Source organism: Myotis daubentonii, chromosome 7 (genome assembly GCF_963259705.1).
Source record: "Myotis daubentonii chromosome 7, mMyoDau2.1, whole genome shotgun sequence".
Classification (NCBI taxonomy): domain Eukaryota; kingdom Metazoa; phylum Chordata; class Mammalia; order Chiroptera; family Vespertilionidae; genus Myotis; species Myotis daubentonii.
Genome location: NC_081846.1, coordinates 30,443,431 through 30,469,636, shown reverse-complemented (window position 1 = coordinate 30,469,636; position 26,206 = coordinate 30,443,431). Strand labels below are relative to the sequence as shown.

General features: G+C 41.1%; 1 protein-coding gene and 1 long non-coding RNA gene across 12 annotated transcripts in view; both read right to left on the bottom strand.

Moving 5' to 3' along the window:
* Window positions 1-26,206, bottom strand: part of LOC132238321 (nuclear body protein SP140-like protein) — an 89,674-nt gene that overhangs the window by 21,350 nt on the left and 42,118 nt on the right. For 7 of the 11 annotated variants that reach the window (XM_059703447.1, XM_059703458.1, XM_059703452.1 and 4 more), the window contains 5 exons: window positions 25,899-26,014; window positions 25,097-25,205; window positions 24,717-24,794; window positions 24,360-24,503; window positions 22,917-23,652 (listed from right to left, as the gene is read on the bottom strand). In XM_059703447.1, the coding sequence (XP_059559430.1) occupies window positions 23,542-23,652; window positions 24,360-24,503; window positions 24,717-24,794; window positions 25,097-25,205; window positions 25,899-26,014 (558 nt within the window). In that variant the 3' untranslated portion in view covers window positions 22,917-23,541. Of the gene's footprint in view, window positions 1-335; window positions 483-1,337; window positions 1,392-3,819; window positions 3,895-4,908; window positions 5,056-22,916; window positions 23,653-24,359; window positions 24,504-24,716; window positions 24,795-25,096; window positions 25,206-25,898; window positions 26,015-26,206 lie in introns of those variants that run through there. The other 4 variants (XM_059703455.1, XM_059703457.1, XM_059703456.1 and 1 more) reach the window with 4 other exon arrangements.
* On the bottom strand, window positions 18,941-20,964 carry LOC132238335 (uncharacterized). Its single transcript, XR_009453768.1, has 2 exons — window positions 20,774-20,964; window positions 18,941-19,544 (listed from the first exon to the last, which is right to left on the bottom strand). It is a non-coding gene; the product is annotated as an uncharacterized LOC132238335 (long non-coding RNA).

The following is a 26,206-nucleotide window of genomic DNA, read 5'->3' as shown; positions in this document are numbered from 1 at the left end:
CTTTCTGTGAATGTTTTTATTAATCTCCTTTCATGAATATCTTAGCTCTCTGAAATTTTTCCTTTTTCTTTAACTCTTACCCCAATATCTTCCTCTCTCTGGATATAGAAATACACTCTCTGATATCAATTTTTACATCTACCATTTCTGTTTTTATATTTTTTCCAATTACTGGGGAAATTTTCCTGTTTAATTCCCTGCATGAGACACTTGTTCCCTCCCCTTTCTACCTCTAACCAAGGTCCCCAACACTGTCTCCATGAGCCCTGATGACATGTCCCAGACCCTTGCCTGGTTCCGGGATCCACATCACACATTCTGTCAGCCAGCCTTACCTATACTGTCAGACACTTGGTTACAGTCAGTCCTTGCTTGGGCTTCAGATTTAACTCCTGAACTTAAACATGGCTTTTCCTGCTTTATATGCACTGGGTCCTCAGAGCAGGAACTGGTTTTGTTTTCATGGTGGAGTAGCTCTGCTCCTGGACAAAATTGTAATAAATGAAGAATTTCATTAGCCTCCCCTAAGGCAGTGAACACCCTCACGACAATCAATAATCCCTTCTTCCTGTAATTCCACTGCAGAGTAAAGCTCCCCCAGCCCTGTCGTTTTTTGCTGCTCAAACCTGGCCTTTCTTTGTGCCTCTCTTTTTTAAAAAATGTTTTCATTGATCTTTAGAGAGAGTGGTAGGGAGAAGGATAGAGAGAAACATCGATAAGAGAGCAACATCATGGATCAGCTAACTCCTGCACACACCCCTACTGGCCATGGGGCCTGCAACCCTAACATATGTCCCAATGGGGAATCAAACCAGTGACTTCTGGGTGCATGGGAGGATGCTGACCAAACTGAGCCACACTAGCAGGGCTTCTCGGTTTTCTTTTGGCCCTCTGTATTTTGCACTGCATTCCCTTTCTTCTTTTACATGTAACTTATGGATTTGTGTTCATGTCTGTAATTGTGTAATATTTTAGCTCTGCTTCTTTCCCAAGGTGGTCTTAGGAACCTGGAATTGAAGAAAGCAGATCTCTCATTTGGCTTCTTCCTAGAATGACTTTGTGAAATAGAGTTCCTTCCTCTTTCACCTTCTACAACCCTTTGGAATATTTACTTGAGAAAAAAATTGAAACTGTATTGAGTTTGAGTGATTGACCTCTTTAGGTTTAATTGTCCCAGCCATTACAAATACAAAAGTTAAAATATGAACAATATTAAATTAAAGCAAATTTGTATTTTAGTATAGAGGTAATAAGAAAAAAATAGAACCTTTTGTAAAAACAAAGCAAAAATCCTATTCATTTGTAACCATGAAAAGTTCTTATTTGCTTGCTCTTACCTGGTTTGCAAAGTATTTTTCTAGATGTAGGTGATTTTATGAAATCAATGGACTCTATAAAGTAAAAGAGAGAGAACTGTATTTGTTTGCAGTAGTCTTACATAGTCTATCGCAACTCACACAACAGGTAGGGTTTGTGACAATTTCAACCTTGAGATTATCATTTTTCTCTTTCTCTCAATTGTACCCAGTTCTAGTGCTCAGGGTCATAATGCTGGGCTCCTGCCTGGCTCTCCATTTTACTTTCCATGTGAATTAATAAATGACCCTCAAACATTATCTCCAGTTTCCTCCACTGTTAATGTTGGGATAACCTACTTACCCTATCTCCCTGTTAATTTTTTTGTGAAGACAAAATGAACTTGTATTCAAAAAAGCCCTGTGAAAAATAAAACTGTAAGTCAATAGTTTAAGTATCATTTAAGTTTGAGAGTAGTTGGTCTAAACCATTTTTTCCATTAGTAATTAATGTTAGCACAGATTATTCTTTGAAGATGATCTAAGTTTTGCAGTAATGACAATATTATCAACAGATAGTGAAATACTGTGCTCACTCACTATGCTCTAAAGAATATGAACACTTTAGCATTAATAGATATGACAGTGCATAGTAAAAATGGCTGTTATTTACTAGTGTATTATTGATACATTTTCAATATGTTAATTGAATACATTTATCCAGTTGAACAACCACTTATAATGCCTCTTGCTTCCTACAATTTCCCAATAGGATTGAAAAAGTTAAATGCTTAAAATTGTATCCAAGAAGTAATGAGTCAATGCATATAGAGAACTTCAGAAAAAAGTTTCATCCAAAACACAGAGCTCTGGATTTAGACTCTGGATATTTGTCCAGAAATATAATCTTATCTGATACAAATTAGAGTTATAAACAGGTGGCTTCTTGGGTCTCTCCTCCTTTGCTTGATTCTAAGGGATCTAGTTTATTGATCATTGAACAAGGAATAGGATTCTTTAGGTGTCTCAGTATGAGACCAAGGAATCGATGGAGCATGGAATTCCCTAATAATTCCCTAATATAACTTGAAAAATCATCAAAACCCATGTATACCATGGCCTGCACACAGGGCACCTGGTCCATCCCTTTAAGTCACCCGCCTTGTAGATTAGTGATGCTCCCATTCCCTATCCCCAGAGCAGAAAGTCACTGGCAAAGAGCGCCTGTGCTCTGCTTGAATCTTACCTTCTTTCACTTCTCTCTCTTCTACCTCTTACCCTTCTATTGTCATTTCACAATTCCTTCACCTGCTGTTTCTTTGTGGGGAGACCTTGGAAATCTCGTGTTAAGAAGAGAGTTGGTAGAGAGCCACTTCTACCTCCTGGTGCTCCTTGAAATAATCTTCTCTTGTGTTTGAGCGGTAGACCTATTTTGGGACCACCTTTCAGAGCACTTTGCCTACACTAAGCCACAAGTCAGAATGTACACTCTCTAAAAATGGAAGGAAACTTACATTTTACATTAATAAATATAGAGAACTTTTAGAACAAAAATATTATTTATAATAGTGTTCTGTTGTAACTTCAAGACAAGGTAATATCTTTTTTTGGGGGGGGGGGGTCATTTCCTAGTGGGTTTTCCTAAATAGACATGTTTCTACTATACTCTGAGAAAGAAGAAAGGGAAAATCAATCACCACTTTGTGGACTAAAGACCTGTAGATTTTTTGACTACTCATGCTACACATAGGATTGAGGAAACAACATTTTGATAACTATGTTGAGCTCCAGCTTTACAAAGGCAGTAACCCAGAATCCAAGAAGCTGGTCTTTTCTTTTCCCTTTATCTCCATGAGACTTTGTGGAAGACCTTGAAACATTTATGTGATTTTTTTTTTCTCATTTAGAAACAAGAGTAACAATGGCCATCCTGCTCACTCCTCATGGCTGTTGTAAAGAAGAAAAGTAAGACACTATTTGCAAAGGTATTTTGAAAAGTCATTCTATATGTCATGACCTGCTGGAAAACTCTCTAAAAATCAACAATTTGGGTTTCAAAACACCTTATCCATTTCTGCTAACACAGAAGAGCTGGTGGAAGTGACCCTTGACACTATTCAAACTTTGTGATCAGATGGCAATATGACCTTCCAATAAATAAATATTTAGCTTTCTCTTTTCTATAGAAATCACTGCATAAATCCAACAATTTATAGTCATAGAATTAGTTTTTAAATAAATTCACTACTTTGCTAGCCTATTTCTACTATATAATCAATAGATGGGTGCATAGGTTAATTAACAATACCTATGAATTAATAGTCTTCATGTTTAAAAAATATAAATATAATAATTTCTTATTAACTTGCACATCCCAAAAGGTCGAGTAAAATAAACACAGAGAATGGGATTCCAAGATAAACTAGATCCGTAGTATAGGATGAACTCAGAATTGATGCTTCAGGAAACAGTAGCTTTTAATTGAGGTTCCTACACCCCAAGCCCTGAGTTCCCACCTCCTTACCAGTTTTCCTTTTCAATGCTGAGGTGGAAGCTTTGGAGGGTCCATCTCCTTCAGTGAAGTCCTTCCTGTTGATCGCTGCACAAAGGAGAAACAACCTCTAATATCCCAGGGTGGGGCCATGAATCCACTGAGTGGAGAGCCCTACATGAGATCACTAGGAAGACCTAGAAGCTAAGTTAACTCAGATCCCTTTGGTCTGTGCCTGATGTGCATGACCTGCAGGTTGCTCCAGGTCCTACCATAAAGATGGTGAAGTTCATGCACAGAGAACTGCTTTGTGTAACTTGAAGCACTTTTCTTACCCCCACTCTCACTCTGCCTGCTATTCCCACCCCCATTCTACCTCAACTCCCATCTTCTCTCTATCTCTTACCTCCACTCTCTTTATACCTATTGTCTCCACCCTCACTCTACCTCTTTTTTTTCATTCTTTCTTTGTATCATTCCAAACATGTCTGAATATTTATTAGCTAGAAAGATGGGTCAGAGAGAAGTATACATACATAAAGCCTTAAATTTTTAAAATGTATCAAATTATATATTTTTATTTATTAATTAATTTTATTTTTCATTTAATTTATTGGGGTGATACTCATTGACAAAACCATACAGGTTTCAAGTGTACAATTCAATAAAACATCATTTGCACACTGCGTCAATCACCTATCACCCCAAGCAAAGTCTCTTGGTCCAGTTCATTTTTGCTAATTGTGCTGACTTCTGGCAAAGGTATCTCTTTATACCCCTCCTTGTCTTTCTGTAAATGTTTTTATTAATCTCCTTTCAAGAATATCTTGGCTCTCTGAAATTTTTCCTTTTCCTTTAACTTTTACCCCAATATCTTCCTCTCTCTGGATATAGAAATACACTCTCTGATATCAATATTTACATTTACCATTTCTGTTTTTGATATTTTTTGCCAATTGCTGGGGAAATTTTCCTGCTGAATCCCTGCATAAGGCACTTGTTCCCTCCCCTTTCTACCTCTAACCAAGGTCCCCAACACTGTCTCCATGAGCCCTGATGACATGTCCCAGACCCTTGCCTGGTTCCGGGATCCACATCACACATTCTGTCAGCCAGCCTTACCTATACTGTCAGACACTTGGTTACAGTCAGTCCTTGCTTGGGCTTCAGATTTAACTCCTGAACTTAAACATGGCTTTTCCTGCTTTATATGCACTGGGTCTACAGAGCAGGAACTGGTTTTGTTTCCATGGTGGAGTAGCTCTGCTCCTGGACAAAATTGTAATAAATGAAGAATTTCAATAGCCTCCCCTAAGGCAGTGAGCACCCTCACGACAATCAATAATCCCTTCTTCCTGTAATTCCACTGCAGAGGAAAACTCCCCCAGCCCTGTCCTTTCTTGCTGCTCAACCCTGTCCTTTCTTTGTGCCTCTCTCTTTTTTTTTTTTAATGTTTTCATTGATTTTTAGAGAGAGTGGTAGGGAGAGGGATAGAGAGAAACATCGATGAGAGAGCAACATCATGGATCAGCTGCCTCCTGCACACACCCCTACTGGGCATGTGCCTGGCTGGAAATGGAACTGATGACCTCTTGGTTCCTGAGTTGACTCTCAACCACTGAGCCTCAGCAGCCAGGCTCTCTGTGCCTCTCTTACCTTTGGATGTTTTACTTTCTGGAAAAAAGGCCTATTTTTATCTGAATGGGTTCCAGGGCCTTTTTAAAAAAAATTTATTTGTGGACACCTTTCCTTCTTAATGGTGTTGGGAACACCCCTTTATGCCTTCTTTGGGATGACTTCTCAAATCAGACATAGATGACCATTCTTTATTCATTGTCCTTTATTTATTCTCAACATAATTGTCTTTGTGTCTCCCCCAATTTTTTTCTATTTATTGTTATTATTTCCCTCTGCATTTTTCTCTCTTCCTACTCCCTTTCTCTATATTTTTTTTTTATCAGTGTCCCCGTGGCCCAGCAGTGTCTACGGGGAAGCACTGTAGCTGTGCAGGATACAAGAAGCTGCCAAGAGTGAAATCCTCCTTGCATGTGACCCAGGTTCCCCAGGCCTCCCCATAGATGGGGACTTGCTACCCACCTGATTTTTCAGTTTATCCATTCTTTGTTACTAGTATGTTTTCTACGCTCTTCTTTTCTATTTCTATTTCTTAATTATTCCTGTGAACTGTGAATGCCTTTTCTACATCTAGTTTGTCTTTCTTTATATTTGTCTTTTTAGCACTCAATCATCACCATAGTCTTCCCTGTGCCTTATCCCACAATACCAAATCCCTCCACCTGCCAGTTCCCCTCCACACACATCAAACCCAGTCACTCAGTCTTACCTGCTGTCTTAGACTCTTGGGCACGTTGTTCATTTGATTGTTGGCTTTTTAGTGCATCCTTATTGTCACTGGTTGTATCTGTTTCAGTTGCATTTATCTCTGGTGTGTCATGGCGGAGCTCTAAGGGTCCACGTTCAGGTTGAGCTGTATCTAGACCACGTTTAGATTCATAGATATTTTAGTCACTCCCTGCATCAATTAGAATCTAACAGGAAAATACAAAGCTCTCTAAGCTTTTGGGTCAGAGGGAATTTAATCCATGGGATTAGTTATACAGCTGATGGTAGAGCTGACTGTTCCAAATGCAGGAATTTGGCAACCCAAAGACTAGTCAACAGGAAGGAATGGGAGCGATCTAGGGTGAGCTCATATGTCACTGGATAGGTAGAAGCTGGACCATGGCTGGATTGTTTGGTGGGAGGTAGAGTCATGAGAGGTGTAGCCAATGCCAGAATTGTTGCCCAAGACTGTGATGGGGAAATACCATGCTTCCCTCTTGCTTCCCCGCCCTCCCCCGCCACATCTACTCTCTTGCTGGTATCACCCAGGTGAGGAGCTCAGCAGGAAGCAGTAGCAAGGAAGATGACAAGCAAGTATGCAGAGTCTGTGGCCAGAGATAGAGGGCAGAGCAGAAACCCATAAGGAATGAATCCCTGAGTAAACCACCCAGGGCCAGCATACCCCCTTCCCCAAGGTGAGCCTCCTCTGCTCGTTTTATTCCATCGACCCACCCTACTCTGTTCCCACAAACCTCACTAGTGTATGAATAGATAAATATTTTTCATTGCAGCTTGGATTTTTCCATATAGTACTGTTTTTCTAAGCAAAGTAATTTATGTAACGATGATTTAAATATTAATTCCCACAATTTTAACATAGAACCTTGGCCCTGGTGCATGGTTTGTGCCACATCCACAGTTTCTTGGAGCCTCCTCTTGAGGGTGGGGCATGAAGCACAGTCCTTCCCTGGCCTGTGCTGGACACAGTCAACTGTCCCAGCTGAGTCAGGCTCTTCCGCACATTTATTGGTGGTTTGCTGTGCATCATTTGGCTTATAATATCACCTCCTCCTCCCCCAAAAACCAACATCCTGTGCACACGCATGCACACATTGATACCCTTCTCTGCTCATTATTCATTCCGATTCTTTCCTCTCACCTCTCCTATTCTCATCAGCTGCTGTGGTAGATGAACTGCTAAGAATATGGATTGACGCATGTTAGATATTTTATATTCTTATTAACTTTTTCGACAAAATGTGATTTGCTAAAATATAATGGTGCTTTCAAAATCATTCTGAAAGATTTTTTCTTTTATAAAAATGTATTACTAATTTAGAACATCCTTTCTTAAATAAGACATCCCAGTATAAACTACGTAATAATGACTTTTATGTTGTTTTTAGAGCAGCTCCAAGCCTGCTGCCTCAGAGATGATGAGAGAGGGTTTAATTAGGAAGCACATGGCATCCATGGTCCTGTGTGAGGGACCCAACAGGTGAGAGACCCTGACCTAGGGGGAACACACTCATCACCCTCACTGCAGTGCTGGCCACCATTAGTTGTGATGTGAAAGCAAGACTGCAGCCAGATTCAAGCAAGACAGAGGCAGAAAACTGTGAAGCCAAGAGTGCATTGGCATTAGGTCCAGGCCCAGGCTGTCAGGAGCTGGCGCAAGTGCATTTCAGGAGTATGGAAGGAGCAACTCTCCCAGGCAATCAGAAAAATGAAGAATCTGTTATCTATAAATCCTTGGCGAAATTGCCAATGCAAAGACTGACTATTCTGGGCAATTAGTACTAAAAAGAAGCAGCCCTCCTACCGTAACACCTGCCAGATGGGACAAGAAAGCAAAGGGTCACAGAACAGTAAACAGGAACAGACCTTTGTAATTACAGGCATCTGGGCCTAACCACATCACTCTTTGATAAGAAGTATCACCAGTTCCTGTGAGAAGAAATGAGAGGTTTATTTCAAAAATTGAAGTATAGGCTGTGAAATTCTCCCCTAATCTCATTTACCTTTTATAAAGTAGGAGTTCAAGATCCCCTCCCCCGGGTATCAATACAGAGCCCATCTGGATCGGGAGGATCCTACCCATCTCTTGCCATCAGCTCCCCCCTGTCCTCAGCCAGGCTGTCTCACTGAGCTCATCCACAAGCCACTCAGAAACCAGAGATGGATTTTCTTGTCAGCACTACCCCTGACTGGTGACTTTACCTGACTTTCTACAAGGTCATGTCTCCTTGTCTCACCCCACTTCACACTACACCCTCCCTAAGCATGTCTGTTTCTCTGTCTTGTTGGATTTATATGAGGTTCAAGTCTGATTCTCCTGTACTTCCTCCAGTTCCTGGTATTCTTGTTTCTGTATATTTCTCTCTGCACAGTTCCCTACTTTTGACTCATGTTTCTTTCTTTTCCGTGAAATAATCTGGCTGTGTATAGGGTTAGGCACACAGACCCTGGATTCAGAATGCCTGGTTCATCTTGCTCATTTGACCTCAGGCCAACTACATACATGGCCTCGAAGATTTCAGTCTCCTTTTCTGCAAATGAACAGAAAGTGATACTTCCCCCCAAGGGCAGCTGTGAGCACTAAGCCCACAACTGCCAGAGTAAATCGTCTATAAGTGAGTTCTTAGTAATATGGTTGTTGTTACTGTGTCCTTTAATCCTTTCCTTGCCTTTAATTTCCCCCTTTTCTTCATCTCTCAAAATACCCACATCCCCTCTTGCATATCTCATCACTTCCTCTCTTCTCTCCCTATATGACTGCCCATCTCCTTGAATATTCCTGCTCCTGAACAGCATCTCCCACATTTAAATCAGTCCCTTTGTCATCATTCAGGATCTCTTCTGTAATGTTGACCTTGGGCCCATAGTTCTTAGCCCTTCACAGCTTCACACTCATCTTGTCACCCACAGCCATAGGGAATCTTCTCCAGCAGGATCTCTCTAAATCATAATTACTTCCAAGTTAGCATCGTCTTTAAATCTGGTTTCTTGACACACTGGGTTCCTAATCCTCTGTCTTGGTTATTGGGATAATGGTATATTGTCATAGCTCTTCCTCTAGGATCAGCCCCTGGTCAGACTCTCATACAAACAGCCCTCCCTTCCTTTTCTAGGCTCTTCAACAGGTCTTCCCTGATTCCTAGACTCCACTCAGAACTCAGGCCCACTTCCCATTCTCCTTTTCTTAGCAGAAGAGAATCAGTTTCTATCTGTTTGCAATCACCTTGTTCCAGGCTTTGTTGATCATTAGGCCTCTCCTCGATTTCTTCTCCATCACTTTCTAAGAGGAATTCTATTTCTGGTATCACTGAAGAGAGGGCAAGAGAAGAAGACAATTAGAGATCTTCATGGAATGGGAATCATCTGAAATTACATGTTTAGGATTTTCCACTCCTTGGATCACTCAGTGCTCAGTGGGTCCCATTGCTATTGGTAATGTTCTCTCTTCATTCCTGAGACAGAAAGAGAAAAACCAACAAAGGAGCTCTTATGCTTCCCACATAGAAAGGAACCACTTGAATGTCAGGATAAAGGAGCTGTGGCAGCATTGTGGACTTGTTACTCATGTAAAATATTTCAGCTGGCCGGGAAAGCATATATCAAAATAAATAATATACTGCTTAATAACAATGGACATAAGACACTGGGAGGTAGGGGAGGCCGGGGGATTGTTAAGGGCGGGGGAAAAAGGAGACATATGTAATACTCTTTGTAATACTTTAAGCAATAAAACAATTTTAAAAAAAGGCCAAAATAAATAAATAAATAAATAAATAAATAAATAAATAAATAAAATACTGCTTATTTTGAAATGTGTTCGCTGAACTGTTCTAACCATAGAGGAAAAACAGGGATTTCCTTGGGAGGAAAACAAAGACCCTATAGAGTTTTATGTGTATAAAAGAGGACAAAATTCCAAATCTTTAAAAATGTGGCTGGACAAGAGAAGGTTTTGGCTCAATTGAGTCAGGGAGGATGACTGTTTCCCAAAGAGAGAAGCCAGAGCACATGGGAACAACTGGACAGACTGAGATCCCAGGACAAAGGAAGGACACTCCTGGAAGCTGCAAGCAGGGACTGAATTTTGTGGCACAGGAGGACATCCCAAGAGGCCTGGACCAGGGACCTTGGAAGGCTGCCAAAAGAGGGAGAACATAGCACCAGCCCATGGCCCTTGTATGTAAGTAGCCCAGCAAACATATGGAGAAAGGTAATAATCCAATAGTCCTTGGTGCAGGTCTCTGGAGGATGCCTGGGGAAGAGATGGAGGGAAGCAGTTAGCCAACATGCCTAAGGGCTGATGGCACAGGTACCTCCTAGGGCAGTGATGGTGAACCTTTTGAGCTCGGCGTGTCAGCATTTTGAAAAACCCTAATTTAACTCTGGTGCCGTGTCACATATAGAAATTTTTTGATCTTTGCAACCATAGTAAAACAAAGATTTATATTTTTGATATTTATTTTATATATTTAAATTCCATTTAACAAACAAAAATCAACCAAAAAAAATGAGTTCGCGTGTCATAGGTTCGCCATCACTGTCCTAAGGCAATAAAGCTGTACTTATAAACCTGTACTATCTCTTTACTGTGTTGTAAATAACATCAATTTTTTTTAATTTTTGAAGCCAGACTTTCCAAAATCTTTTTTTTTATTCTTGTCCCATTTGAATAAACTCCCACAATCTGCTTCTCTCTCTGAGATTAATCTAATTTGTCCTAGTTCTGCAGATACACAGACCCTCTAAAGCTTTATGCTTGCTCCCGTATCATCGCATTCCTCAGTTCATATCATTTTTCTTTTCAATTCTCCAGCATTGCACGGAAATCTTTTTGAGACCAAAAATATATAGAATAAAAAAATTTTCTAGGCAAGTCAAACAAAAATTATTGGAGGACACCTTCTTTACTAAGAACCCCCCCCCCAAAAAAAAAAAGAAAAGAAAAGAAAAAGAAAAGAAAACAAAAGAAAAGAAATCATGCCTCTCAGGGAAAAAGTAGAGAATCAAACCCAGAGTATTGTATAGTATCAAAAACCATCTCTGGCAGAGCAATTGTTTTTTCGATTATTTGATTGTTGTTGTTTTTAAAAATATATTTTATTGATTTTTTACAGATAGGAAGGGAGAGGGACAGAGAGTTAGAAACATCGATCAGCTGCCTCCTGCACACTCCCCACTGGGGATGTGCCTGCAACCAAGGTACATGCCCTTGACTGGAATCGAACCTGGGACCCTTGAGTCCGCAGGCCAATGCTCTATCCACTCAGCCAAGCAGGTTAGGGCTGATTATTTGATTGTTGATCACACCTCTTGTGAAGAATGAGTTAAAAACATTTCTACTTCTTCAAGAACAAATTTGAACTTGAGTTAATTTTCTTGCTCATTAATCTGGAAACCTGATGATGGTGGTCTTTCTTCTGAATTAGTAGGCCAACACTACTAAGCTTAGAGTTAAAAATGACCAGTGACTGTAGGTGGGTAAATTGCATGTGGCCTGGGACGGAGTAAATGTGAACTATAATCCATTTTTTGTCTTCATTCAACACAGCAACTCTTGTAACTCAACTGTCCATTGAGCAATCTCTGAAAATTATGACTACAGACTTGTTCCATGAGATAGTGACTCCCCTGGGCATTATGTGGCTAAATCAGGGCAGATCCTGCACCCATATCTAAGCTGTTACTTGAGGTGGGTTGTAGTCAACTTAGTGGACTGCTGTATGGAAACTTGCAAATGGTCCCATAGGGGAGGAGCAACTGATACTACCTTTCTGAGATGTTGTGTTTCCTGTCACTTGTCCTTCTAAGTAAATCAGATGTCCCTGTGCCCCTGGTAGTCTTGTGACTCTAAATGCCTAGGAAAACAGACCTTTAGGTGGGTGTCTGTACTCTAGCCATTATGTCATAAACATTGAGAGACTCGTGATATGTTTGTTTTCTTAACTGCTACATCCAGACTGCCAAGCACCCTGTGTGACACATGGTACACACTCAATACATACCAGTGGGAATAAATTGGCCCTGGACATAAAAATGTAGGTAATAAACCTAATTACCTTTGTTGAATATTCTATAAATGCGAAGTAAATCAGGGTAATTCCTCATGATGGTCCTGCTGAACAGTGTTCCCAGAAGAGACATGTCAAATTTCTTCTCCAGTTCACAGAGAACGTCGTATATGACTTCATGTACAGAAAACCGTTTTTTAAAAGATTCTTGAGATTTCTTAAAAATAGTGAATGGGAAAAACATAAATACAGAATTCCAAGTTACAGAAGAGCCCTAGAAGCAATGTTATTGTTAATGTATTATAATTTCCCAACATAAGTATCTTCTCATATACAGTTTTAGAATTTCTCTAATTTTGTATGGCTTCTAAGTAGAACAACTAAATCCTTCCTCCTAGAAAACACCCATTTGTGAATCTGAGCTCCTCACCCTTGTTTACATGAGATGGAATAAGGAGCCATTAGGAAGAACAAAAACAGTTTCAAGTGAAGTAATATGTAGCCCTTTCAGGGCCTGGCTAAATGTTTTAGGAATAGACTTAGTGGGTGATGAGCTGCTATTCTATTGACTGGACAACCCTTGTCCCTTCCCCAAAACTGACTTGTCCTGGAAGCTCCTGTGAACTTTGCCATAGAGAAAGCCTATGCATAGGGAAAGTGAAGACTTGTATCTCTATATCTCCACCTACGTCTTTTGCTAAAATTAACCTAAATTCTAAGACTCCAGAAATACCAAAAGAAAAGGGGAAAAAACAAAAAAGAAACTTAAAACTGTTGTTGAAAGAATAGCAAGCATCTACTTTCAAATTTGTCCCATATTAATTCTCTGTGGATCTTAATTTTCTCTGTATTAAGTATTTAAATTGATGTTCACTGAAATGAAATGTTATGTCAATTATTATTTTATTAAATGAAGTCATTCAACTTATTCACCCATTCATTAATATTATGTTTAATTCCTAGTTTATATTATACTGTATATATAATTTCTAGAAGGCATTGTACACCCACTTCAGATCCAGCCTATCTCCAGGGCTTTTCGCCCAGCTCCAAGGGGGCACCATGGAGCCAGTTCCTTCAGTGAGAATCAGGGCTATCTCCAGTAATGACTGCTTCTCTTCTCTCTTTTCACCTTACAGGAACACTTAATAGCAGTGCTTGGGAAGGTCTCCACTCACAGGCAACTCCTCAGTTGCCCAGTTATGCTCTGATGTTTAATTCCAGGCTATCAAAGTATAACTTAGTTTGGGGTTGTTTCATCAGATTGAGACATAATAAACCTCACTTACTTCATACATTTCATTGGTGATGAATTCATGGTCACGGAGAAGTTCAAGGAAAGGAAATGTTGTTTTTATTGCACCTGAAATATCCACCTTATATTTTTTGAAGTATATGAGTGCAGTGTCGTTGATACGTTTGTTTTCTATGTCCTCATCTTGTGCAGACATACTAGGGAGAAGGGATACCATTATAAAATGGCCATCAATGTTTCGATATATACTAACATTTAATATATGAAGGATAGATAGGCTGTGAAGAACCAACATAATTAAAATAAGTGGTCCTGAGTAAAGATTAGAATAGAATGGAAGCAATAGACAAAACTGTAATAAAATGAAGCATAGTGGATTAGAAAGACATAATATTATTGAAAAATGCAAGCCTGTCATGATCAAAGCCATTGTAAAGTTATTTTGTCTCAAACATATCTGCAATGTTTTATGAAAACATTTTAATTGCCTCTAACCCCCTGCCAACCTGATCTTACCCCCAACTGCCCTCTCCTGCCCGCCTGACCACCCCTAACTGCCTCTGCCTCTGCCCCCACCACCATGGCTTTGTCTGTAAGGAAGTCGGATATTTGGAAGATAGCTAGCTATATGCACTATACTGCCAAACTGGTCATTTAAAAATTGAACCACTTTCTTACACCTTACACCAAACAGCTGTTGCCCTAAAAACCCCTCCTCAGCCCCCAACTTAGATTCTGCCTTCGCAGTTCACCCAGATTTTGTTCTAATTGGTCAGTTTTTATGCCAGTCAGTGTAAAAAGCTCATCACAGTTCACCCAGATTTTGTTCTGATTGGTCGGTTTCTATACCAGTCAGCTCCGCCTCCTAGGCAGCCATTGGCTCCTCTGGGAAATCCAGAATGGCCCCGCCTTCATGTCCGCACCTGCCCTTCAGTTATGCCCCTAGTCCGCTACAGGGTGTATCTCTGGCCATTCTGAGAAACGGCACCTCAGGTCTGTGCTGGTGGCAATTTTGAATTCTCATCCCTGACCTAACCTTACAGTGAGAGCTCTGTGAAGACAAGCATTTCTCTTGTTAATTCTTAGTGCACTCATAGACTTTACCTGTGTCTATGCATCTATACTAGCATAGCATGGTGACTGGTCAAATGGTCATTTCGGTCATCACGGTCACTGCCTTTTTATATATATAGACTAGAGGCCTGGTGCACAAAATTTGTGCATTTGGGGGGGTCCCCCAGCCTGGCCTGTGCCCTGTCACAGTGCAGGAACCCCGTGATTGATCACCCCAAAGAGGTAGGCCCCACCCACCCATCCGGTGCTCCTTGATGGATTGCCCTAAAAAGGTAGGCTGGAGCCGGGGTCCCACCTCCACGCCACACTGAGCCTCGCCACACAGAGCCAGGAGGAGGCGGGACCCCAAGCAGACCTGCCAGACCTCCAGGCAGGCTTCTCCTCGCAGAGCCTGGGGACCTGCCTCCCAGGCAGGCTTCATGCTGCACACACATTGTCAAGTCCAGCCCCGCCCACCTGTGTGCACCCACTGTGTGAGTAGCCACTTAGGCTTTTATTAGTAAGGATTATTATATATGGAGAAATTATAGAGACCTAACTAAATTCCCTAAGTACTAGAAAAGGAATTTGCTGAGGAGCCTGAATAAAAAGCAAAACAGGTACATAAAACTAACAGATACTATATGCACAACATATATTGAAAAGAAATAATACTGCAAACACAATAGTAAATGCACATAAATCATCATAATAAGAGGCTAATATGCAAATGGTCGTCACACCGTGACGCCTTAATGACAGATCAGCAGGGACCTGAGGGCACCCCCCCCACCCAGTAGAGCTTGACAGGAGACCTAAAGCTGCACCCCCTGCCCAGCAGGGCTTGACGAGGGTGGGGTTGGCTGGGTCTGGGTCTGGTGTGATTTCGAGATGCTCGCATTTGGGCAGACACTTGACTCTGGGTCCCATGGCATGCCCCAGACTCTGACAGGAGGGAGATTTTCATGTACATTTTACTAATTTTCTTTAATCTCTGACACTTCTATTATAGAGAAAGGGCAAATAGCAATATTAAAATATTTCCTCTAATTAATTCCCTTTTAATGTGTACGAATTTCATGCACCGGGCCACTAGTATACTTATAAATATCTAAAAGTTATGAACCTATATGAAAGAAACTATAATGTCTTACTGAAGGAAATTAAACAAGATATAAATAAATGGAAATGTAGAAGGTACCTCCAATTAGGAAAACATAGCAATTTTTTTTTTTTTAATCCTCACCTGAGGATATTTTTTCCATTGATTTCTTTTTTTTTTTTATTGCTTAAAGTATTACAAAGGGTATTATATATGTATCCATTTTATCCCCCCGCCCTAGACAGTCCCCTAGCCTCCCCTACCCCCCAGTGTCTTATGTCCATTGGTTATGCTTATATGCATGCATACAAGTCCTTTAGTTGATCTCTTACCCCCCTACCTCCTGCCCCCCAACCCTCCCCGGCCTTCCCGCTGCAGTTTGACAATCTGTTTGAGGCAGCTCTGCCTCTGTATCTATTATTGTTCAAAAGTTTATAATGGTCTCTATTGTCCATGAATGAGTGAGATCATGTGGTATTTTTCCTTCATTGACTGGCTTATTTCACTTAGCATAATGCTCTCCAGTTCCATCCATGACGTTGCAAATGGTAAGAGTTCCTTCCTTTTTAGAGCAGCATAGTATTCCATCGTGTAGATGTACCACTGTTTTCTAATCCATTCATCTACTGATGGGCACTTAGGCTGTTTCCAGATCTTAGCTATGGTGAATTGTGCTGCTATGAACATAGGGGTGCATATATCCTTTCTGATTGGTGTTTCTGGTTTCTTGGGATATATTCCTAGAAGTGGGATCACAGGGTCAAATGGGAGTTCCATTTTCAGTTTTTTGAGGAAACTCCATACTGTCTTCCATAGTGGCTGCACCAGTCTGCATTCCCACCAGCAGTGCACAAGTGTTCCTTTTTAGGAAAACATAGCAATTTAAAAATGTCAATCCTTCTGACTTTTTTTTAAACATATATTTTATTGATTTTTTACAGAGAGGAAGGGAGAGGGATAGAGAGTTAGAAATGTCAATGAGAAATATCAATCAGCTGCCTCCTGCACACCCCCTACTGGGGATGTGCCTGCAACCAAGGTACATGCCCTTGACCAGAATCAAACCTGGGACCCTTCAGTCCTCAATCCAAAGCTCTATCCACTGAGCCAAACCAGTTAGGGCTATCCTTCTGACATTTGTAATAACATTGAAACTGGCTATAGTAATTCATTAATTTATATGACAGAACAAATATCTAAGTCAAGCAAATAAAAGTATTACAAGAGTAGAGGAAGACTTAATAGGTTTAAATGTTAAAAATCAGGGAGATTAAAAGAATGTAGGAAAATATTTTCAGCACACATGTCTAAGGCTTAATAGATCTAATATATAAAGATTTCAGTCTGTTTACGAAATATGACATATAACCCCAACGAAAATGGACCTGAACAGTCACTTAGAGAAAAGGAAATTAAAATGTCCAACAAATACATGAATACATGCAAACTAAAACATCAATGAGGAACCACTTATCATCCACTAGACTGGCAAAAATTTCATATGGGACAATGCAGCAAGGAGGAAGATTCAGAGAAGTAGGCATTCATTGCTGGTGTGAACATAAATTGCTGTAGCTGGTCCTATACAAAAGTGAAAAATAATAAAGCTTTATTTTTATTTTTATTTTTTTTAATCCTCACCTGAGGAAATTTATCCATTGATATTTAGAGAGTGGAATGGAGGAGGAGACAGAGAGAAACATCAATGTGAGAGAAACATGTAGATTGGTTGCCTCCTCCATGTGCCCTGACCAGGGACAGGATCAAACCTGCAACTAAGGTACATACCCTTGACCAGAATTGAACCTGGGACCCTTCAGGCTACAGGCTGATGCTCTATCCACTGAGCCAAACCAGCTAGAGCTATCCTATATATTTTTTAAAAAGTGTCATTGCCTTAGCTGGTTTGGCTCAAGGGTATATATCTCAGTTGCGGGCTCCACCCCAGTCTGAGCCCTGGTCGGGCAGGTGCAGGAGACAACCAATCAATGTTCTTCTCTCACATCAATATTTCTCTCCATCTTTCCCTCTCCCACTCTCTCTAAAAATCAATGGAAAAATATCCTTGGGTGAGAATTAATATATATAATTAATGACAAATATTACTGACAAAAATATATATATTATATATCTATATGATAAATATATATACATAATAAAATCTTTGTGACTTTGGGTTAGACAAAAAGATAGCTATAAGACCAAAAGCTTGAAAAATTAGAATAAAAAAATATTTAAACTTTTGTGCTTTAAAAGACACCATTAAAATTAAGCCTGGCTGTGGTGGCTCAGTGATTAAGCATATACCTATGAATCAGGAGGTCATGGTTGGATTCCTGGTCAGGTCAGGGCATATGCCCGGGTTGAGGCTTAATCCCCGATCGTGTAGGAGGCAGCCAATCAATGATTCTTTCTCATCATTGATGTTTCTATCTCTTGCTCCCTCTCCCTTTCTCTCTGAAATCAATAAAAAAAAATTTTAAAAAAAGAAAATGAAAAAAACTAGTTACAAAGCAGAGAATGAGAATCTGGGCTTGGTCAAGGACAAGGACTTCTGCTGAGAGCAAGGAAGACAGATAAGATTGTGATGGTCATACAAGGCTGGAGTGAAGCACCCCAACACAGTCAGTTCCCCCCTCAGGATATGCAGTCAAGTTTTTCAGGCCAAGAAGATAAAGAAACCATGTCAAGTGTCACTGAAAAGCAGGGTAGAATTACCTTAAGGCTCACCATTCAGAAATGGCAACAATTATGATGAGGTCTAGGGAACACAGAGTGTTATTGAAAGCTGGGAAGTCATTTTGCCCTGAGGAAGCTGTATCAATTCTGGACACAGCTAGAGGCTGACTATCTGGACTTGATATAGGTAGTGGTTTTTTGGCTGGGGAATAAAGAAACTAACACAATCAACATTTTTTAAAATGTAGTAATAACAAGAAACCACAATAACTATTAAAAATTAAATAATTGTCATAGAAAAAAGGTTTGAGATACATTATGGAAAACAAAGTAAAATCCTAAAGCGATGATTTATTAGGGACAGATAAAGTTGTGAAGGCTAAAGTTGCACCAATGGAAGAAAAGTTTTGCCCCCAAATTTAAAATATATATATATATATATATATGTTTTTGAAGATAGTAGAGAAGAAAATTTCCCTGAAGTAAAGGTAGAATTGAATCTGCCACCTTAAGAACAGGAGAACTATGGTAAAAGATAGTGTGTGTGGAATTCACCAGTAACTTTCTTTGTCACTTTTATTTATTTGTAATAACAAGGGTGCATCTATTTTATAAAATCAGTACTATAATAATTTTTTACTCTAAATTTAAAAGCTTTAATAAGATAGAAGTCACCATAAAACAGTTAAAAGGAAGTATATTTATAAAGAAGTTTATTTATAAATTTCAAACTACATAGCAAACTCTCCCGTATCATTACAGAAAGGATAATCACCTCAACTGATTACATTGGTCAAAAATAAACCAGCAATGAGAGACCAGGCAATTTAAATGGTCAAGAAACACAAAACCATGTTCAACTGCCCATGTATTCTGAGAATGCAAATGAATAGGATGCATCCCTTTATCTAGCACAGTGGTTCTCAACCTGTGGGTCATGACCCCTTTGGGGGTTGAATGACCCTTTCACGGGGTCGCCTAAGACCATCAGAAGACACATATATAATTACATATTGTTTTCGTGATTAATCACTATGCTTTAATTATATTCAATTTGTAACAATGAAAATACATCCTGCATATCAGATATTTACATTATGATTCATAACAGTAGCAAAATTACAGTTATGAAATAGCAACGAAAGTAATTTTATGGTTGGGGTCACCACAACATGAGGAACTGTATTAAAGGCTGGCGGCATTAGGAAGGTTGAGAACCACTGATCTAGCACCTCTGTGAAGTCTGGGTGTGGAGAGATAGCACATCAGCTAGTGGTAGGAGAATATAGTGGTTCAGCCACTAAGAAGGAAATTGGTAGGATCCATAAACAATTAAATATTAGTACCCTTTGCCTCAACAATTTCACCTTTTGGTTTTTGACACAAGACAAATACTCGTATATATGCAAAAACAGAAATATATAATTGTTATTTATCGCAGTTTTTGGTAATGAACAACTGAAAAGAACATAAATGGTTTAAATATCAGTTCCATGGAGTAATATGCAACTGTTAAGAGTGAGGTAGATCCATATGTTTATTAACATGAAAAGACCTCTAATAATTTTAATACTAATTTTTTAAATGTAAAATGCAGAATGGTATATACAATGTAAACTTATCTTTAAAATATAAGACAGAAATGTTTTCCATAGGAAAATAAGTTATATGAGTAAATGCAGAAAGAGACATAAAATACTATGCTCTCTCTGCATAACACTCAACAGGACCAGGATTGGAAGCTGCAGTGGGTGGGTTGGTGAAATAGGATGTTTCCTTCTACATACATCAATGTCATTCAAAACTTTATGATCAAGACTGTGTAATGCATTTCTTTTGTATTAAAAAGACATCCAATTAAACACATTAAATAATGTTATTTACTGACCCATTACTAGAGAAAGACAGGATTAATCGCCTTTTCCTTGTCAGAGGTATAATGCATTACAGAGCAGAAACTGAAAGTACAGATGTAAATACTCAGCCTGCACTCGGCTTTCACATCTTTGTCCTTCCTCTTCCTTTTACTCCCGTCAATCAAGATCCCTGGGGGAAGAACCCACACCCCTAGAGGGATTCGGGAATAAGCCCAGGCTGGCCCCTCCCCAGGTCAGGTATGAGACCAAGGCACCCCAAACTTTATACTTTCTAACGTACTCTCTTTGAAACAACCTAGGTGAAAGCAGAGGGGGCCTGAGGGAAATGAGAGGGTTCAGACATCATGAGAAAATAACAAGTCACTGTCTCAAAGTATCAGAAACGACAGCGGAGTCCAGATGAGCTGCCAACAGAGCAGTAGCTATAAGACAAGGGTCCTGTGGGTTGTGGCAGCTGCACTCACACCAGCAGCTGTCCCTCTGCAGTTTAAAGACCAATTCCCTCACTGGTATTCCTGTACTCCATTACACTGCACACCAGTGTTCTCGTAAAGCAGGACGGACATCAAGGTTTAGACGAGTGTCTAATGATACACACTAAAGCAGCAGCACAGCCGGCGAGAAAATTGAAGGAAGGGAGACAGAGACTGACCTGGTGCTGAGGTCGCTGCCCCCACTGGCCATCGTCCTGCCCTGGGCACTGCCTGGACCTCTGATTCTTCCAGTCTCCCCAGCCTGGGTCTGCCGTGGCTGCTGATCCCTGAGCAGGAAGTGAGTGAACTCACCCAGGGAGGGCTCCACCCAAATGGGGGAAATGAGAAGTGAAAGTCACACTGTCTCCCTCCTCCTCCTCCTGCAGCCGGATTGGGGGGGGGGGGCGGGAGGGGAGGGGGAACGGGGGTGGGGGGGAGGGGGGAAGGGGAAGGCGAGTCCCTCAGCCATCAGGACTTGTGGCAGTAGGACTAGAGGACAAGGAGGGACAGGAGGTCCTGGAGGCCAGGGGAGGAGGACCCCAGGGGAGAAGCAGGACCAACCCCCAGGAGTCCCCTTGCTTGTGCAAAAACATGAAAAACACCTGTAAATCCCACTGTCCTCACCTGTTGCAACTTTCTAAGAGGGTGCAGAGACCTAACTCTTTAGGTCTCAATGTTCAGAAACAGGACTGGAGAAGCAACATTCTTGAGAGCGATGGTTTCCACATTTGTTCCCCTGAGCCCCACTTCCTCTGGCTGTAAATAAGAGTTCTCAACCTATTTCATTTAACACAGAGAGGAAGGATCTATCCTCTCTCCATGTGTGACTTTTCTTTTCTCCCAAAGAAGCAAACATCAAATCTGGACAGATTCCAGACACTGATGAGAACATTTTTTTTTTTTTTAACAAGAGCACAGGGTCTCAGTGTGTCCCAAGTTCTGCACACAGGGGGGATCTCTCTCCCTATCCTGCCTCCTCTCTCACTTGGGAGGTAGAAGAACTAGTAAGCAGAGCCTCTGCTGAGCACAGTTGTCCTCTGCTCCTGTCCTCCATGGTGCTTGGGGACCAGACAGAATTTGACACCAATGACACCAACCTTTTCTAGTGTCCCCTGTCTCTCCTCATCCCTGAGCAATAGGCTGCCTAGGCCACCACCATGCTGAGTGTTGGCAGCAGCAGCAGCAGTCACTGGCCCAGAGGATGAAGACCTGGCACCTCTGTGGAAGCAGAAATGGAGAGGAGGGGCACCTGGGACCAAAGTGGGAGCACTCAGGCCCCACACTGATGTCCCCTTCTGGGAGGGGGCCCATCAGTCAGCAGAGCAGAAACTGAAAGTACAGATGTAAATACTCAGCACTCAGCTTTCACATCTTTGCCCCCTCCCCCCCTACCCTCCCTTCTTCCTGGGGAGACCCTGAGGCTGGTAGCTCTGTGAAGGTGAGTCTGCTCCTTGGTGGGTCTCCTTGGGCTCATCCTGCTGGAGGGGCCAGGGCTCTGTGTTCCTCTGAGCTCCAGTGCACAGGGACAGCGACCTGGGGATGTGGGGAATATGTGTGGTTGACTGGAGCAGCCTGAGACCTTGAAGCTAAGCCTTGTTCTGGGTTCAGACTTAGAAATTCTTTTTTGGCACCCATCTAAACCCTGTCCCCTGAGCCCGCTTTTATCAGGAAGGAAGATGGTATTTTGATCCCCATCTGTCTCACCTTCTGCCTGACAATTGTTTTAGAACTCATGTCAGGATACTTGCAGAGTTTATACACAGAATTTGAGGCTCCTCTTGGTGACTTTGGACCTTCTGGGATTTCCCCCTTCATTCCCAGTGAGCATGGTTGCCCTGGCTTCTTCCCTGACTCTGCTGGCCAGAAGAAAAGAGAACTTTCTACCAAAGTTTGAGCCACCCACCCAAGCCTGTGGCTGCTCTCAGAGTCAGGCAATACTAAGCAGAACACATCTGCTAGCTGTTAGTAACGTTCACTCTACTTCCAGGTTCACCCAGTTTTTGTTCTCTGCAAGCAATGGTTTGGGTAGGAGCTCACTCCGCAGATCAGAAACCGAACTCTCCATCCCCACTAGATGCAGACCAACCCTGCCCACTCCCAAGCCCAGCCTGCTTCTGGTTTCTTAGATGGCAGTGGCTGCTGTGCCCCTGAGTCCCTGCCCACCAAGGAAGAGAGGTGCCTCTGTGCCTTGCATCAGAGACACGTCCGTTAGGAGATACATAAGCCATGTTAGGTACATTATGTACTTCTGTGATCACAAGAGCACACACACACCTACTTAGAGTGGGCTTGTTTCATAAACAAAAATAACAGAACAAGTACTATGCCTAGAAAATACATGGTTTATTTTAGAATTTCAGTTGGAGTTAATACTTAAAAACCATTTATACATATGAGATATAAAAGTTGTTGCCAAAAAGCTGAAGAGTATTTTTTTCTTTGTTAAAGAAGGAGGTTGAGTTATGGTTTTTGAATCTGGTATTTTGTTTCAAGGACATGTCTAGGCAGCCATCTCTTCCCAAGGGATTTGGGCCACAACCTTCCCTCTGCCTCCTACCTGCTCTAAATTCCCAGTGCCTGTAACAAAGGAAGAAAGGGCACCCAACTGTGTACAGTTGAGAGTTCAGGTCATGTTTTTGCAATGTTAATTACTTTCCTTTTATTTTAGCTTGTAAAACATCCTTTAGCACTTCTTATAAAGCAGTTCCAGTGGTAATGAACTTTCTCAAGTTCCCTTTGATGGGTCTATTTCTCCTTTAATTCTATAGGACAGCTTTGCTGAGTACAAATCTTCCTTAACAATTATTTTCCTTCAATATTTGCAATATGTCATCCACTCTCTCTTGATCTGCAAAATGTCTGTTGAGTAATTTTCTGATGGTCTTGTGGGGGCTCCCTTGTATGTGACATAGTTTCTTCTTCTTTATTGAACTTCTAATTTTGTTTTCTAATTTAATTTTGTTGTATGTTCTTGTTCTGTTTCCTGAACAGCAAACACTTGCTTGAAATTCAGCTCAAATTTCTCCTCCTGTCTAATTCCCCAGCAAAAGTTATTGCACTGGAAAAAAAGAAAAAAATAATGACATTTATTATCAGTGTCATTAGATACCTTGCAATTTGAGTATGATCAGAACTTTTTCCTAAAACCCTAAGTTACATTAACCAGGTTAAGATTAAAAACTCATGTAGCTAAGAGTAATTTCTTTGTCCTAAGTGCATGATTATTTACTGTTATCTAGGCAAAAATGAAAAATCATTACCACACTTGGGGACTCTTACTCATTTGGTTTGGGTTGTTTACTTTAGTGATAATTGGAAAAGTAATCTAAGGTCTGTGTAACAATCAAATATCACAGATGTCTCAGTATAATTAGTTATCTTCCTTTCACGTTGTCACTTCTATTCCTGTCTGTTACATTTACATGCAAAGGAACCTGGAGTTTGAAATTTCTGAGAAGTTTGAGAGTATTTGGAGAGAGATAAGGAGCACAATATAACTTTAGGAAGCAATTCTCTTATCGGTTTGTTTGGAGCAGGGAGGACACTGTTCTCAATGGGCACCTCTTGCCTTTGAGGAGAGGAATGAGCTCTCAGGGGCCTGTGATGCTCTATCTTGAATTATAAATTTCACTCACTTTTGGATCCCTTGCTTCTATAGACTTATGATAGGATGAGATAAACTATAAAAATTTCCCTACTCTAAAAAATGAGAGCAAAGTGACTCAATGGAAAGAAAATGAAATAGAAACAGGGAAACCCAGTTACCTTTTTAGACGCCCTGTGTACCAAAAAGATGTGGCGCACGTCCTGCATAAACTCCATCACATTGAGATAACGCCGCTCACTTAGCTTCTTCTTGATTTCATCCATCACCAAAAAATCTGCCATGCATTGAAAATTCTCTATTCTCTGATGAAAAAATAATATTGAGAGGATTTCTGATACAGTACAATGTCTGCCTTCTGTGGATTCCTATAAAATCCAGCTGAAATACATAGTGAGAAAAACAGCATCTCGTGTTCTCACTCCCATGCCTTTCAGATCACCAATCCCACAAGAGCCCATGTCAAGGTCAGACAACATTATGGAGGCCTGTAATAATGTTTTGTTATTGTTACTCACATAGTTATCACGTTGAATATTCTGAAAACCATTGCTCTCTGAATGGCAATAGAACATCAAGAGGAGGAACTCACATTTCTACAAGAGAAGAAGAATTTGAATGAAATCAGCTTAGAGAGCATGAGCCCATATGCATGCAAAGCAGAGTCATGGTCACACTAGTTTTCCAGAAGTTTCCTCAAACAGGCATGGCTCTAGGAAATAGACATGTAATGGCTGATTTTTTCTTTCTTCTGCAAACAGGTTCTGGTGAGTGCTCAGCATGGTTGAGATCTGGTCAGAAGAGCAGACTCCCTTTGATGCCCTCCTCCCACACTATGACTGTTGACTTCTCACATGCAAGCAGAAAGGAGCGATCTTGGGGTTTGAATTTGACTCACCAGCTGCGACTCAGGCCCCATCGGCCTTGCCAGGACCTCAGATTCCCTGGCAGACTGCTGACTTCCTAAACACTCCTTCACCCTGCACAAGGTGCAACGCCACGGGCTCCTGAAAGGTTCGGCATAGGTGAGCAAGGCGAAGCCCCAGACACAGCCACTGTCCCTGTGGCTGCCACTATTTTCTTTTCAGGAGTGGCCAATGGGCACAACCTGAGAATGAAGAGGATACTCCCTAGAGTCCCCAAGACTTGCATGTGGGGTCTGAGCCAATGACCCTCCTCCCATCAAGGGTAGCAGCAGGAGTTGAGGGGGTAGAGGTTGGTGTCAGAGTGAGTGGTGGGCTCTCCTTTCCCTGTCTGAGCTGCTGGGAGCACAAGGAGCCCTGCCCACCAGGCCTGAGTGCCAGAGATTAGGCCTTAACCCTTGGGCTCTTGGGCCTCAATAAACCAGTTGAGAACATGGCAAAAAGTCCATGTTTCCTGCCATTTCTGAATAAGTACAGAACATAAACCACTGTCATTTCCACTCCTGTGGACAGGAATCTGCGCTGAGAAAGTTCTGGAAAGGACAGTAGTGGTATGTAGGCAAAGACCCAGCTACCAGCCTCAGCCTTCCAGAGGAAAGAGGAAAACATTACCTTCCAGCTCACAGGTTTTTAAACAGATCCCAGGATCATACCATTGGACCCCACACCTTCAACCCTGCTTCTTCCCCATCTGGACACAAGGAGGAACTCTGCAGGGGGAGTGTGGGTGATAGGAGGAAAAGTCCCTAAAGGTAGCCGGGGCTGCATCTCACAAACCTCTCAGTTTCCACAGGTGGGAGGTGACAGTCCCCATGAAAGAAGCTCAAACAAGTAATACAGCAGAAGAGATTTCCTTCACGGTAGCAGATCTTACATACTTCTGAACTTCTCAGCTAGAAGGTAAAACAATGTATTGCCAGTGAGACCCCAGAAGCCAGTGCTATGAAAATCTAGAATGCACAACATTTTGTGAACCTGGAAGAACATATATGAATCAGAAACTATCAGAAATTATTTGAAAAAAATAAAATAAACATTAAAAAAATAAACTTTATTTAAATGGTCATGTCACTGTCTGCCTCTCT